Source organism: Panicum virgatum, chromosome 4K, assembly GCF_016808335.1.
Source record: "Panicum virgatum strain AP13 chromosome 4K, P.virgatum_v5, whole genome shotgun sequence".
NCBI classification, from domain to species: Eukaryota; Viridiplantae; Streptophyta; class Magnoliopsida; order Poales; family Poaceae; genus Panicum; species Panicum virgatum.
This window is the reverse complement of record NC_053139.1, coordinates 26,794,114-26,809,041: the sequence shown is the minus strand read 5'-3', so window position 1 is coordinate 26,809,041 and position 14,928 is coordinate 26,794,114. Positions and strand designations below refer to the sequence as shown.

Here is a 14,928-nt window from a genome sequence, read left to right as displayed (position 1 = left end):
CGCAGGTCCAGGTAGCTCTGTGCTTGTTACAGAGTGGGGGAGTGCGTAGGCTTAGGGTCGGAACCAGGCTAAGGCGCTACGCAGGGCTCCGGACCACTACAGGAAACAGTACGATCTTTCCGGACCTGGCTTCTTCGTCCTAGACCCTTCGCAGCAGTGGGTGAGGTCACTTTGCTGTGCTCGATCCTTTGAGATATAGTGCTGGACACGCCGTGTTGGACTTAGGAAGCCAGCTCTTGAGCTGGGTCGAGGTCCGGGCCCCCAATTACCTGGCTTCAGGTACTAGAGTACTCGTTACAGGGTGGTGGAGAGTGCAGGCTTTTGGGTACGGAACCAGCTAAGCGGCTACACTGTACTCCGAACCACCCCAGGAAACAAGTACCCGCTCCCCAGAGTAGGTCCCTAGGGGTCCGGACCCCTCTCCTGCAGCAAGAGGGTCCGGACCTGTACGGTAGTCCAGCAGCTCAATGCAGATCTTAGTTGCAGCAACAAGAGTAGAGGTCCCGCGGGGGTTAGAAAAAAGCGAAAATTACGAGAATCGAAATGCGTAATTTAACTTTGACACAAAGACAGAATTAGGAAAAAATCTTTCCTTTGCAATCTCGATGTACATGGCTTGCGCGATGGATGTCAGAGGCCGGGTTTATGAGGTCGGACCTCTACCGCTCTGAGCCGCGCGTTAGCCGCTAGTGCGATGGATGCCAGAGGTCGGGTTTACGAGGGTGGCCCTCAACCGCTCCGGGCCGCACGCTAACTCTATCTTATTACAAAGGAAAGGTTATTTCCCTGCTTTGCCTAGGTGTAAAACTTACGCAGATGCTCTATGTTCCACGGGTTGGGCAGCGGTACTCCGTCTTCTGTGGCGAGGCGAACACATCCGGGCCGGCATACCTCTGTAACCTTGAAAGGCCCCTCCCAGCTGGGGGAGAGTTTGTGGAGCCCCGCTCGGTTCAGGATCCGTCTGAGGACGAGGTCGCCAGCCCGGAGCTCCCTACTGTGCACGAACCGTTGACGGTAGCGCCGGAGCGCCTGGTTGTAGCGTGCATTTCGGATCGCTGCTCGCCACCTTCGCTCGTCAACGAAGTCCACGTCGTCGCACCGCAGCTGCTCCTGCATGGATTCGTCAAAGGCCTGGACCCGTGGTGAGCCCAGGTGAATTTCTGGGGGAAGGCATGCTTCAGCCCCGTAGACCAGGAAGAACGGAGTCTCCCCGGTGGCTCGGCTGGGTGTGGTCCGGTTGCCCCATAGTACACATGGAAGCTCGTCAACCCATTTGGCACCATGCTTTTTCAAGCAGTTGTAGGTGCGGGTCTTGAGTCCCCTGAGGATCTCTGCATTCGCTCTCTCAACCTGTCCATTGCTGCGGGGATGTGCCACGGACGCAAAGCATAGCTGGATGCCAATGTCCTCACAGTACTCTTGGAAAAGTCTGCTTTTGAATTGGGTCCCGTTGTCCGCGATGATGCGGTTTGGGACGCCAAATCTGCACACAATGGACCTGAGGAATGCGACTGCTGATTTCTTAGTAATATTCACCACAGGAGTAACCTCCGGCCACTTAGTGAACTTGTCGATGGCAACATAGAGGAACCGGTACCCGCCGACAGCCCGGGGGAAAGGCCCCAGGATATCCACACCCCACACAGCAAATGGCCATGAGGGCGGGATCATCTGTAGAGCTTGAGCTGGGGTGTGTATTTGCTTTGCATGGAACTGGCATGCTTTGCAGGACCTTACCAGCTCAGCCGCATCCTGGAGTGCTGTTGGCCAGTAGAAGCCGTGCCGAAAGGCCTTGCCAACAAGCGTGCGAGAGGAGGAATGACTTCCGCACTCGCCTCCATGGATCTCCGCAAGCAGTTCGCGGCCCTCTCCCTGGGAAATGCATCGCATGAGGACTCCGTTGGCGCCACGGCGGTAGAGATCCCCTTCTACCACCGCGTAGCGTTTAGCCAATCGGACTATGCGCTCAGCGGACACATCGTCATCAGGGAGGATGTTATCTTTCAGGTAGTCCCGGATCTCGGAGATCCATGCATCGGGAGCTCCCAAAGCAGATAGGGGTGGTTCTGTGAGGACAACAGGCTCCTCAACAGAACACACAGCCCTAGTTGGGCACCATAGGTGGAATACTGCCGGGACCGCTAGCTTCGAGGTGCCAGCTTGATCCCCGTCACCCGGCTCGGCAGGCTGGGCGGTAGGTTTCAGCAGCCGTCTTTCAAAGACACCCTCAGGCACAGAAGCCCAGGTAGATGCTCTCGCGGAGAGATCATCTGCTGCTGAGTTGTGCTCGCGGGGAACGTGTTGTAGTTCCAAAGCGTCGAAGTCCTTCTCGAGCTTCCTCACGTGTATGAGGTATGCCGCGAGCTGGGGATTATTGCAGTTGCAATCCCCTCGGACCTGCTTAATGATTAGCTGGGAGTCCCCCTTCACCAGAAGCTGCCGGACCCCCAATGAGAGGGCTTGGGTCAGGCCGAAGATCAGAGCCTCGTATTCCGCCATGTTGTTGGTGGCCTTGAACTCAAGGTGCACCATGTACTTCAGCTGATCTTCGTTTGGGTCGATGAGGACCACACCAGCTCCGGCCCACTTCTCGCGGGCGGACCCATCAAAGAAGAGTGTCCAGTGAGGCTCGGTGAAGACTGGTGTCCTGATTTCCGGCTCCGGGGGTCCAACATTTATGGCCGGACCTCCAGGGTTGCTTGGGGAAGGAGTCCACTCCGCTATGAAATCAGCCAGGATCTGGCTTTTGACCGCATGGCGTGGCTGGAATTCCAGTTGGAACTCTGCCAGCTCTGCTGCCCACTTGGCGATATTGCCTGTGGCGTTGGAATTGTGTAGAATCGCTCTTAATGGGTAAGAGGTCACTACAACAACTCGGTGTGCTTGAAAGTAGTGGCGCAGTTTCCTGGACGCAATAAGTATTGCATAGATAAGCTTATGCGTCTCAAGATACCTGGCCTTTGCCTCGTGGAGGACTTCACTGACGTAGTAGACTGGCTTTTGGACGGTCCGGACCCTAGTTCCTGGGTCCGGTTCGCCCTTGTCCACCGCATCTGTCCCTTGGGCCCCCAGTGGTTCTGGGCTCCCAATGGGATGAGGCTCCTCCGGGCCTGCCTGTGCGGGGCCCGGACCTTCAAGCTGGGGTGAGGCTGACGGGCCCCCGTGTCCGGGGTCCGGCTCACCATCCTTGGCCAAGAGGACCTTAGTGCTCCCCTGGCGGGTTTGCTCCATCCTTTCGGCGACCAGCACCATGCTGACCGCCTCCGCAGATGCAGCAAGATACAGAAACAACGGCTCACCGGGTTCTGGTGCCACCAATACTGGCAGCGAGGTGAGGTGCTGCTTCAGCTCCTGGAAGGCCTGTTCAGCCTCTTCGGTCCATGAAAATGGACCGGACCTCCTCAACAGCTTGAAGAAGGGAAGGGCCCTCTCAGCCAGCCTCGATATGAAGCGGCTAAGAGCAGCGAGAGATCCAGTAAGCTTCTGGACGTCCTTGATGCGGCCAGGAGGCCTCATTGCTTCGATCGCCTTGATCTTGGCTGGGTTTGCCTCGATGCCTCGATGCGAGACCAGGAAACCCAGCAGCTTCCCTGCTGAGACGCCGAAGATGCACTTCTCTGGGTTCAGCTTCGTGCGGGTGGCGCGAAGACGGTCGAAGACGAGGGACAGGTCCTCCACTAGTGTTGATCCTACCCTAGTCTTGACCACAATGTCATCGACATAAACCTCAACAATATCTCTAATTAGATTACAGAAGGTTTTGTTCATAGCTCGCACAAACGTGGGTAAGGCATTCCTTAGACCATACGGCATGACAATGTAGCAATAAAGCCCATCTACTGTTACAAAGGCAGTATGCTTCCTATCCTCTCTAGACATCTGAATCTGGTGGAAACCAGAGTATGCATCTAGGAAAGACAAAAGATCACACCCGGAGGTGGAGTCCACGATCTGATCGATACGCGGAAGAGGGTAGGGGTCTCTTGGACATGCCTTGTTGAGGCTGGTGTAGTCGATGCACATCCGGAGCTTCCCGTTGGCTTTTGGGACGACGACCGGATTGGCCAACCACTCGGGATGGTGGACCTCCTCGATGAAGCCAGCGTGTAGGAGCTTGCGGACTTCTTCGCGGATGAAGTTCTGCCGCTCCACAGACTGCTTCCGAGGTTTTTGGCGCACCGGCGTGGCGTCGGGGTAGATCCTCAGATTGTGCTCGATCACTTCCCTGGGGATCCCGGGCATCTGCGACGGTTCCCAGGCGAACACGTCGACATTTGCCCGGAGGAAAGCGATGAGCGCGTCTTCCTATTTCTCCTCCAGGTTCCCCGCGATGCGGGTGGTCCTGGTGGAGTCTGCCCCAATCTGTACCGACTTCACGGGAACTTGGTCCGGATCAGATGGTTGGACCTTGGGAGTCTTTGCAGGCGCCCTGGGTTGCGAGGTGGACGGATCCTCCTCGGAGCGTGCAGCCTCTGCCGCCAGAGTGTGCAGTCTCTCAACTGCAGCAACGGCAGCAGTGCGGTCGCCCTGCACGGTGAGGACTCCGGCAGGGGAAGGCATCTTCAAGACCAAATACCCATAGTGGGCAATGGCCATGAAGCGGTAGAGTGCCGGTCGGCCAATGATAGCGTTGAACGGGAGGTTCACCTCCGCGACATCGAACATGACGCTTTCTGTGCGGAAGTTCTCCTCGGTCCCGAACGTGACCGGCAATGTGATGCTCCCCAGGGGGAACACCGGATGTGGGCCCACTCCGGAGAATGGGCGAGAGGGAGTCAGCTTGGACCCTGGGATCTGCAGCTGCTTAAATGCTGCATAACTGATGACGTTGAGGCCAGCCCCACCGTCAATCAGCACGTGGTAGAGCCTCACGTTGGATATGACAGGAGCAGTGACTAAAGGTAGCACTCCAGCTCCAGCCATATTCTCCGGGCAGTCGGATGGCCCGAAAGAGATGGTGGTGTTCATCCACCTCTGGTGCGGCGCCGCCCTGGGGACCCCCGGCTTCACCGAAAGGACCTCCCGGCGAAGGGTCTTCATGTCCCGCCGGGAGACAAGCTCCCAGCTCCCGCCATACATCACGTACAGCTTCTTGCGGCGGTCGCCGTTGTCGGAATCGGAGTCGTCGTTGTGATAGACGCCCTTCAGCTCTCGAGCGGGGGATTGGTACCCCAGCTCCTTCCCCCCGGCTGCGGCTCTGCTGTCAGAGGCCTTCTCCTTGCCGGCCCGCTGGCGAGGAGGGGGTGAGTCATCCTTAGAGGACTGCTCCCGCCGCCCACTGACCCGTTTCGCGAGCTTTTGGATCTCGCGGCAGTCAGCAGCACTGTGGCGAGCGGTGGGATGCACTGGGCATGAACCTCCGCTTCCACCTTGCGGGCGAGGGCGTTTGCCGTGTGTATTCTGGCTCCCAGCCGCTGCCGCCGCAGCCGGCGCCGCTGGTGGCGCTGCTGCTGCAACGACTGGTCCGCCAGAATGCGGCTCCCCACGACCCCGGTTCTTCTTCTTCTTCTTGCCACCGCCCTGAGCGGTAGCGCTGGAGCCACCAGCCTTGGTGTCTCCGTCTTGGGGAGCTGAGTGCCATGCACGGCCCTCGGCGGCCCTGGCACACTTGTCTGCCAGGGAGAAAAGCGTAGTGACGCTTTCCACCTCGTGCGTCGCCAGCTTCTCGAGCATCTTCTCATCACGCACCCCCTGACGGAAAGCAGTAATAATAGATGCATCTGAGATACGAGGAATGGTACCCCGTACCTTAGTGAAGCGCGAGATGAAAGCCCGAAGCGTTTCCCCGGGTTTTTGCCTCACGGCGTGAAGGTGTGCCTCCACACCATGCTGCTGGTAGGCGCTGGCGAAGTTCGCTGTGAACCTTGCACAGAGCTCTTCCCAGGACTGGATCGTCCCAGGTGTGAGGTTCATGAGCCAGGTCCGGGCTGGCCCAGACAAGGCTACATGAAAGTAGCTTGCCATGACGGCGCCGTTGCCACCAGCTGCTGTGATGGCGGTAACGTACACCTGCAGGAATTCCGACGGGTTAGTAGTACCGTCGTACTTTTCCGGCAAGTGGGGGCGGAACTTGGGTGGCCACGCCACGGCGCGGAGGTGCTCCGCAAGCGCAGCACAGCCCACCCCGGCCACCGGTGCCCCTGGCTGAATCCGGGCGTTCACCGGAGGCCTGGGTGCCGCCGCGTCCAGATCGACATTGAGGTTGCGTCCCTCAATGTTGAGACGGCGCTCTCGCGCCCTCTCGACAGCGATGCGGGCATCCTCCCCCGCGCGCCGGCGGTTGAGCTCCGCCCGCAAGTCTTCTGTTCGTGCACCCCTCACGGTGGGGGAGCGCACAGATGCCGACGCACCGCCCTGACGCTGGTGGTAAGGTACCACCGCGTTGCCAGGCGGAGGTCGTTGCCCAGTCTTTGCAGAACTGGGGGAGGCCTGAGCCAGGTGGAGGAGACGGTCGACGTCGTCTCGCCACTGCCTCAGGGCGTCTGGCGAGGCTGCCTCAGCCGGAGGGTTGCGAAGCAACTCCCTAGCCGCGGCTAGAGCTCCGCCGCTCGCAGTCTGTGAGGGGGCCCTTGATGGGCGCCCTGACTCTTGCCGGCGGGCGGCTCGCGCCACCGCCAACGGTGGCTGCTCCACAGGCACGGTTGCCCCTGGAGCAGGAACGCGAGGGGCGTGTGGCGTGGAGGACGCCACCCCCCTCCGTCATCTCCACGTCGTCCACACGAACCATGGGGACGAAGAGGATGATGAAATGCGACCAGCTAGCGTCCCCTACCTGGCGCGCCAAATGTCGTGGTGTTGCAAACCACGGCCGGGTGGCGGAAGGCACCCGCCCTAGCCCAGAGGGTGTGTACTCAGGGGGTAGCTAGTCTTAGATCGATCTCCCTCCAGAACACAAGAAACACAGCCGGATTTAGAGTGGTTCGGGCCGCCGGAGCGTAATACCCTACATCCACTGTGTGTTGTATTGCCTTCCCACAAGCGTGAGGAGGTGCGAGAGTTTGAGTCTGTATGGATGTGTCCTGTGCACAGCGAGCGCCTCCCTTTTATATCTCAAGGGGGCGCGTACACAGTCGTTGGATCCCCGACAGGTGGGTCCAACGATGTAGTATAACCTAACGCACTGTTCATGCATTATGGCGTTGCAGGCAAAGGAGATCTTTCTCTTGGATTCCCTCGCCTGCTCCCGGAGCCCTTCGTCCATCATGTCCTAGCGTCGTCTTGTCAGGTCGGGCCCGTCGCAGCTAGTGACACCGCCCGTCACATTGCTTAAGCGGGCGGTGTAGCTTGCGGCGTAGGCGGCATGATGGAAAAGTGCCGTGCTGTCGTATCCGTTTAATGCTACAGGCGGGCTCTGCGCGGGCGCGGCCCAGGCGGCTGCACTGTGCTCCTTGGTAATACGCGGCGCGCAGCGGGGCCTGACAAAAGGCTGTCTTGTGTACCACGGCGGCAGAGCACGCCTTGTCTATCGCATTAAATGCGGTAGGTGGGCGAGTCTTCCTCCGGAAGGCTCGCGCACGATCCCACGCCTCCGGGACACGTGGCGGCTTCGGACCCCTACACGGTGAGGGGAGTCCGGACGGGCGTAGGAGGTCCCGGACCCCTCTGGGGGTCCGAGGCTTCGGCGGTCAGCTTGGAGCTTCCCTTCCATGGAGACACGTGGCGCCACCGGACCCATCCTCAGGCGGGGAACGGTCCGGGGCCGTTGGCCTGGTGAGGGAAAAAGCCTGGCCTGTGGGGCCTGGCTACTCCGTCTCTCCCGCGCAGCTACGGATAACTACGCGGGTCCTGCTTCCCTGCAGTAAGAGTGGGTATCCCTGCTGCAGGGTACCGACACCCACATTTCGCCGCCTCTGCTGCCTTTCCTCCGATCCTGCCGCCTCTGCGCCTCCTCCGACCGCGTCGCCGCCGCCGTTGCTTGCCCGCCGCCTCCTTCTTCTCCTCCTCCTCAGCCGCCGCCGCCCTCCTCTGCCTCTGCCCGCCTCTGCCTCCTCCGCCGCCAGCCCCTACCTCCGCACGATGCAAGACCAGAGGAGGAGGATGAAGGATAGAAGGTGGTGGCGCGGCTCCGTCCCCTGGCAGCGCGGCACTGGAACCGGCGGCAAGGCGTCGCCGACGCCCAGACTTTTTTACCGCTCGGACGCCTAGGTAAAAACCTTGGTTGTTTGGAGTTATCTGTTCTGAATAAGTTAATCGGATAATACGCCAGACGCAAATGCAGCAAAGATTATCATTATGCAATGATCACAATTCACAAACACATCTGACAGAGCTATAGCACCTGCACACACAGAGCACATTTTAGTGTTTCGCCCTCTTTCAGCTGGGACCCCTAGCCAGCTAGCCTCCTACGCTCAGGAGGGCATCTCGTGTTACCAGACACCAGCTCCTGTTCATGTTTACACTTCTCCAAATGAACCAGCGACCTGGGTCCCGCTCCTGCCCAAAAATCTACTGTGCCTCGGTCAACTCCTGTCATCCTGTGTCCACTCCTCTCTCTATCTACTGTCCTCTAATCCTTCAACAGGAGCTTTCTCGTTTCCTACGTTGAGATCGTTAAGCAATCTTGATCTCTCAACCGGCCGCGTTCCTTCGTGTTGTCGCCGCCATCGTCGTCAGGGTAACCCATCGTCGTCGAGGTGATCCGCATCCGCGCTGCTCGAATTCCGTTTCAATTTCCGGAAGATCTCGTCGAGCGATTCCGTGGCGGACGGCGCGTTCGTCCCGAGACTCGGGGACGGGCTCAAACGGAAGAACTTCTTGGAGCCCATGCTTGCTCTGAAGTTCTGAAGACCCATCTTCATTGAGGCCCACCTTGAGGCCGTTTCAGCTGGTGGTGATTCTGGTTCTGTACTCGCGGAAGGCGGCTCTTCTGAGCTTTCGGCCTCAAGGTTGATGGAGGCCGAGGAGATCCCCTTCTGCACTTGCTCCACTGGTTTCAGACTGCTGCTTTGGTCTCTGACTGAAGAATATTGGTAGGCAATGTTGCCACTGTGTTTCGTTTGGGTGGTTCGTTCTGGAGTCATTTCAACTGTCGGTTCACCCTGTGCAAAAGAAATTGAAGATGAACTGAGGGTGAGATTCCAACAAAAGAAGACTGCAGACTCTCTTTTTTTTTTGGAACGAAAAGAAGACTGCAGACTCCTGGAGGAAACAAAGTAGCACCACGAGAAAGGACTGATGATGCAATAAAAAATATTCTCACCAGTGGTACATTTCCCGATTCGACGTCTTTGCCTATACTGCTGAAATTTCTTGCTAGTGGAGTTGCATGCTCACTGACCTTGCGTCCCTGTTCCATCGAATTTCTCTCTGCAGAAGAAAGCAAAATACATCAGGCGATATCAGACAGAACCAGCAAGAAAAAAGGATTGAAAAAGCAATTAGAACGAGGATTGAGAAAAAAAAGGATTGATGGTTCCCAAACTGCAGCAGAGTTTGAGTTGTGCTTCCGTGTAGGTATGATACATGTTCCTACCAATGCAGCTCTCAATTCATTGACACAATTGAAATCCCATATAAGAACATAGTAATAAACAAAAGAAAAGAGGATGTGTGGGGTAACAAGAAAGGATAAATTATGCAGTTCCTACCTTTCTGCAGAATAAACATTCCAGATGGATCCAACCCATCCATATCTTCTTGATCAGTCCAGCACTTGAACCTTTTTAAGCTCCCAAAAAATTCCATCAGATGCTCAAAGAAATTACAAGCGACCAGTAGAGTATAAACAACCATAATGAGTGGGTAGATTTTGTTGAAGGTTCTCCCAAAGAAAGGAACAACATCACCAATGTTTCCCATTCTCTACATATCAGTACAAGAGATAATCAGTCAAGCAGTTAACTGTTTCAAAAAAAGAAAATAGCATTCAAATGATGCTAGCACACCGATACAATAACCAGAGAAATTATGCATTGTGGATTTGCAGTAAAAAAATTATCCTCCAAACAACTCCCTTTCAGAGAACTTGACCATCATTGGGGAAGCTGCTGAATCTGAGTTAGGGCAGTGTTTTAAATATTTCTTTATAGGCTTCACAAAATTAACTTGGGTGATATATGAATTTTGGATAAGTGATTATCTAAAGAGCAATAAATCCTGAACTGGGAACCTGTATTTGGCATGCAAACTCTAAGCTGGTAATTGTATAACGTGTTTAAACTTCTGTTTCCTAGTGTACCCACAAAATACTTTCCCTAACGAATAAGAAAATAAAAATTGGTGTTATCAATTTTTTGTCTTGCCAACCAACATCAAATATAATATTTTGAGATGAAGAATGGATACCCGAATAGCACATATTGATTTTATATTATTGCCGATAATATAGTACAAAATACAGGAAAAGAACATATAAAAAATATCACCTTTTCAAAAGTAGTTTTAGCATTACCACCAAGGTGAATGAGATTCAGGAAGTTGTAAGAAATAGGAGGCGCATATCTTGCAACCATTCTGCAAAGAAATATTTGGTGCAAAAATCATACTAAGATGCATTAATTTTAACAATTCATGCCATTCAAAGCACCAGAAGATGGAAAATTGGGAAACTTACGAGCAGATCATAAGCAAGCTGACCGAACTAGTTTGTCCTGGGGTCAAGGAATAGAAGAGCATCATCCCTATCCTAAATAGAGAATAATATGTGCAGATGCACATGTACATCAGGGGAACAAACGCAGCAACCTGTTAAGAGGCAACTTGAATTAGCAAAAAATAAAACATTGCTTTCTGATTTTTTCCCCTTTCATGAAAAATTACACTTAGTAAAAGGAACAACATACTTTTTTACACAAGAAACAACAATATTTGATCCTATAAAAGAATAAATTATGACAAGCCATCAGGGAACATGTTCACGGATTAAAGCACAATTAGTTATGTAAATGACCACTACAAACGAGAAGAATAGGATTAAACATAATCTCATGCAAAGAAATCATGCTTTAGATAGCCATATTACCATATATGTGTGTGATAGTGGGGGTCCTGTGCATTTTACTCTGAATTAAAGGCAATGATGACAAGGACAAGTTACATCAATAGAACTGACAAACTCCATACCTGCACTAGAACTTCTTGCTTTCCTACAGCATTTATAAGATTGGAGAAAAGTGAAAGATCAACATCACTTGGTAGCAAAGTAGCCTCAGCTAACAGTATGGAAGCTGAGATGCAGCCAAGGATTACAGAAAGTACTCTCATAAGTTGCTTTTTCAGTAAACAACGCCAAATGAACTCTGAAAATGTCAACGCCATTTTTATCAGTTCCATAAATTATTGAAAGAAGATCATGGAGGTTAGCTAGAAACCCTATACACGTCTTATATGATAACTGAGAGGGTCAGGTAGACATATTGTTGCTATAACATTTCTTGAAACACTGTTAAAATTACACGTCATGAATAATTGTCAAGTTACCGTTTATGATTAGTACAACTAGTAGAATCTTGCAAGACATTTCCAATTGTTACATTATTAGGAGATATTGGAGGAAAATACCTGTGGAGTCAAGGAAGGACCCCATGGTTCCTGATCGATTTTCCCTGAAACTTGATAGATATTTCCTGTAAAAGTAAACAATGAATGAGATACAAGATGCTTGAAACAGACTTCTCGAAATATTTCGTATGATGATGACTGGTAAGCTGATAACCAGCTTGCAACACTTGACGATTGAGGCAGTTTGCACAAAAGTTAATGCATATATGGTGAAATGTCATGAGTAAATATACTGAAATATCCATGATAAATACTGATATGTCCATGTTTATTACCACTCAAGTGCATTGAAGGGGCCTAATGTATTAATTGTTTGAACTGAACATATCAGTACGCTAGTCAGCACTTATCCTACATGATAAACAAAGCCCAGCAAATATGTTCTGTTTATATGCAATATCAATCAAAATTCAGATAAAGATAGCTTAAGTCAGTGGAATATTTACAGTGGTAAAAATAGTAAAAAGAATTCCCAAGATAGCTTATTGTAATATGATTAGACAAAATAAAAGACACATCAACATTCTTCTGAATTTTCCCAGTAAAAATATATTGTGTGAAAGACCTGTACTGTAACTACCTGTGGATATACCTAAATTACAGTTGATTGTGCTGTAACAAACTCATTTTCCTTCTAATACAAAGATACACAGTTCTCCATATTCTCAGAAAAAAGGATATAAACCTAAAATACCAACAAGAATCTTTTACCACAAAAGCACATTTCATAAACTGGCATAACCATTTCTACACAAACATAAACAATACTTACCATCCACTGGCACCGCGTTGCTCATAGTTTCTAATAGTGTCTTCAAGCTCAAGGGCTTTCATTACACAATTCAGATAATCACTGCAAAAGTAGAATATAAAATTAAGCACAGTAGACATGAACAAATGCGAGCCTTTCTTTTTAATTAAAAAACATGGTATAAAAGCTATCAACTTGTAATGGTCTACTGTATCGTACCTTTTACGCCTATAATACTCCTCATGTGCTCTCCTAAGTTGACGTCGGAGCGTAGCCATTGTTTTATTATCAGTATCATAGTCCATATCATTTTCCCCTAATTTTCCACCAGAAGGCTTGAATAATGCATCATCTTGTAGCTGAGGGAAAAAAGGATGTGAGGTGATGAATTGTTATGACTAATCCAATATTTAAATGAAACTTCATGTGGTACCTGAAAATCCATACCATTCGAGCCAGCATATTATCAATGATATCCATGCAAGGTCTTAATGGATCGCGCTTGGACATTTGATTCGAGGTGGATTGAACAACCTAAGATCAGGCAAGGAACAGTTCTTCAGATAAATGCAGTGATCAGGATATGACTATTTGGAATCTAGAAAAGCACATACATATATTGTACTGCAATATTCTTGGTGAGCATGATCAAGCTTTGTAGACATCTTGGCAACTTTGTGAGATAAAAATTGGAGGCGGTGAGTCCAATCAGCATTTCTCCATATGTTCCTTGGAATTTCGCTCAAGCCAAAACCCAGCAGGAAGGCACCTGTCACTAAGCCAAAGGTATTTGAGCATGCCATGGCAAAGCCCAAGATACCGTGAACCCTGCCAGCAGACAATAATTTAAGTTACGAAAGTGAAACAAGAATTCAAATGAACCCTTCTCCAAACAAAGATTGAAAAAGGGACTGAACACAAGAAACAAAATGTTTGTCAAGAGATATTTAAGGAAGTGGCTAGGAATTGGATAGATTTCAAGAGAGTTAATTGTGGCCTTTTGTTCCACTGCAGTATAATCAGAGCAATCACATTTGCACCCCAGATGCAGATACATATTAGATTGATCAAGGTTTATACAATCATGATAGAATTCTAAACCATACCAATTATGACGCATGATAATAATCAGGAGGAGTCCAAAAAGGCCAGTGGATCCCACAATTGCATAATATGTCATATTCTTTTGGATGCTACTTTTTAGCCTTCCTTTGAATGTGAAATCTCCAGAATCTTCATAGCCCTGAAGAGTGGGAACAATAGACCTGTTCAGGTAGATAGATAGAATTTCAAATGACAATACTGTAAATTTACACTGCGGTCTACAACAAACAACCTACCAACTGCTAACCTAAATAAGGAAGTAAGTTGTTCACTAAAAAAAGTTAGGCAATTAGGATGCCCCATAAGTACTTTTTCTTATGTTAGCCACAAGCCCACAGCTCAGGTGAGAAACAATGTAATATTGTAAAACGAAATAGCAATACCAACCAAGAGGCCAAAGATTTTATCCATGGTTAGTGCTTGTAGAACGCAGGGCAAATAAGAGACCATGTCAAAGGACCTAGTTTATCTAGTAAAGGGAAACAATTAAGGTAAACGTTGACGTTGACCAACTGTGCAGTTAAAAAATCAATGTTTACGCAACGGTGTCACACTGCATCAACGTTATGCAAATGACATGTCATGTTTATTTGAGCTCATCATAAGAAACACAATCATTCCCGGTCTTCCCAACACTGCAGCTACGGAGACAGAGTGAAACACGTTTTGTCCGTTAATATGCAGTACAAACAAGAGCGCACGGGATCGCTGACATACCACGCTAGGATAAATGTGCTCCAATACGACCAGCTCCAAAAGAACCCGACGTCACTGTTCTGATTTCCTGAAATTGCCTGCAATCCGATCATAACGGGTCAGCCGGCGCGCCAACAGATTGAAAATAGGTTAGCTTGCAGACCAGTACACGAGTATAGCGTAACAAGTAACGGCGCGAGTGGATTGTATGAATGTACAAACTGCGACAGCAAAAGTCTAATCCGTTTGTTGATGGTGATTGTTTGCTTAAGCTTTTAATTATGCAGCAGGAGTTGACAAGCCATTGAAGCAGTCTAATGCGGCTAATTTGACGATTTCACCACCTAAGTACCTAACCCCCAGTCACTCCCGCGATTGATTTCACGATTTTTACCTTGTTATTAGTATTGACATTACCTGCACAGAATGATCTGAAATCATTCCGCAGCAAACTAGTAGCAACGGGTTCACATACGGTTCATCAAAACTCCAATCTCGACGCCGCATTTTACCAGTATGGCAGTATCCATCCAAAACTACGGCGCCTCCCATGTTATTCTGATCACGTATGGTCACGGAGCAAGCGCAGCTTAATTCCTCGGAAGCCCAAATGATCACACTAAGCAGGAAGCTGACAGAGAGGCCGCGGCGGCGGCGCAGCGCTAGCAGCGTGGATCGAGCAAGGAGGGGGGCGGGCGGGATCGCACCGTCCAGATGTCGGTGGGGACGAGGACGACGAAGGAGAGGGAGCAGAGCCAGGCGTATCCGACGACGGCGAGCACGCGGGCCGGCACGGCGGGGCCCGCGAAGTAGTGCAGCGTCGCCGCCACCATCCCCACCGTCAGCGGCAGCGATATCGCGTAGAACACCCACAT

General features: G+C 51.0%; 2 protein-coding genes and 1 long non-coding RNA gene across 3 annotated transcripts; 1 reads left to right on the top strand and 2 right to left on the bottom strand.

Moving 5' to 3' along the window:
- Positions 1 to 8,582: 8,582 nt before the first annotated feature.
- LOC120703562 lies at positions 8,583 to 9,839 on the bottom strand. Its single transcript, XM_039987673.1, has 3 exons — positions 9,591 to 9,839; positions 9,203 to 9,309; positions 8,583 to 9,041 (listed from the first exon to the last, which is right to left on the bottom strand). Exons 1-3 carry the CDS (start codon positions 9,799 to 9,801, stop codon positions 8,613 to 8,615), a joined length of 747 nt encoding a protein of 248 aa, XP_039843607.1. The 5' UTR covers positions 9,802 to 9,839; the 3' UTR covers positions 8,583 to 8,612.
- Positions 9,040 to 9,397, top strand: LOC120703563. The gene is made up of 2 exons (XR_005687079.1): positions 9,040 to 9,207; positions 9,316 to 9,397. It is a non-coding gene; the product is annotated as an uncharacterized LOC120703563 (long non-coding RNA).
- Positions 9,840 to 10,939: 1,100 nt separating the features above from the next.
- On the bottom strand, positions 10,940 to 14,928 carry LOC120702053. The gene is made up of 6 exons (XM_039985827.1): positions 14,761 to 14,928; positions 12,701 to 12,787; positions 12,473 to 12,612; positions 12,275 to 12,355; positions 11,503 to 11,567; positions 10,940 to 11,240 (listed from the first exon to the last, which is right to left on the bottom strand). The coding sequence occupies exons 1-6, from the start codon at positions 14,926 to 14,928 to the stop codon at positions 11,035 to 11,037; spliced, it is 747 nt and encodes a 248-aa protein (XP_039841761.1). The 3' UTR covers positions 10,940 to 11,034.

What these genes read in the sequence shown, in the direction of transcription:
- LOC120703562 (XM_039987673.1), bottom strand. Translation starts at nt 9,801, where the DNA reads ATGGGAAACATTGGTGATGTTGTTCCTTTCTTTGGGAGAACCTTCAAC. An exon ending in AATGTTTATTCTGCAGAAAG is followed by an intron (nt 9,310 to 9,590) that starts GTAGGAACTGCA and finishes TTTCTTCTGCAG; the next exon opens with AGAGAAATTCGATGGAACAG. An exon ending in AATCGGGAAATGTACCACTG is followed by an intron (nt 9,042 to 9,202) that starts GTGAGAATATTT and finishes TCTTTTGCACAG; the next exon opens with GGTGAACCGACAGTTGAAAT.
- LOC120702053 (XM_039985827.1), bottom strand. Translation starts at nt 14,928, where the DNA reads ATGTGGGTGTTCTACGCGATATCGCTGCCGCTGACGGTGGGGATGGTG. An exon ending in TCCCCACCGACATCTGGACG is followed by an intron (nt 12,788 to 14,760) that starts GTGCGATCCCGC and finishes GCCTGATCTTAG; the next exon opens with GTTGTTCAATCCACCTCGAA. An exon ending in GAGTATTATAGGCGTAAAAG is followed by an intron (nt 12,356 to 12,472) that starts GTACGATACAGT and finishes CTACTTTTGCAG; the next exon opens with TGATTATCTGAATTGTGTAA.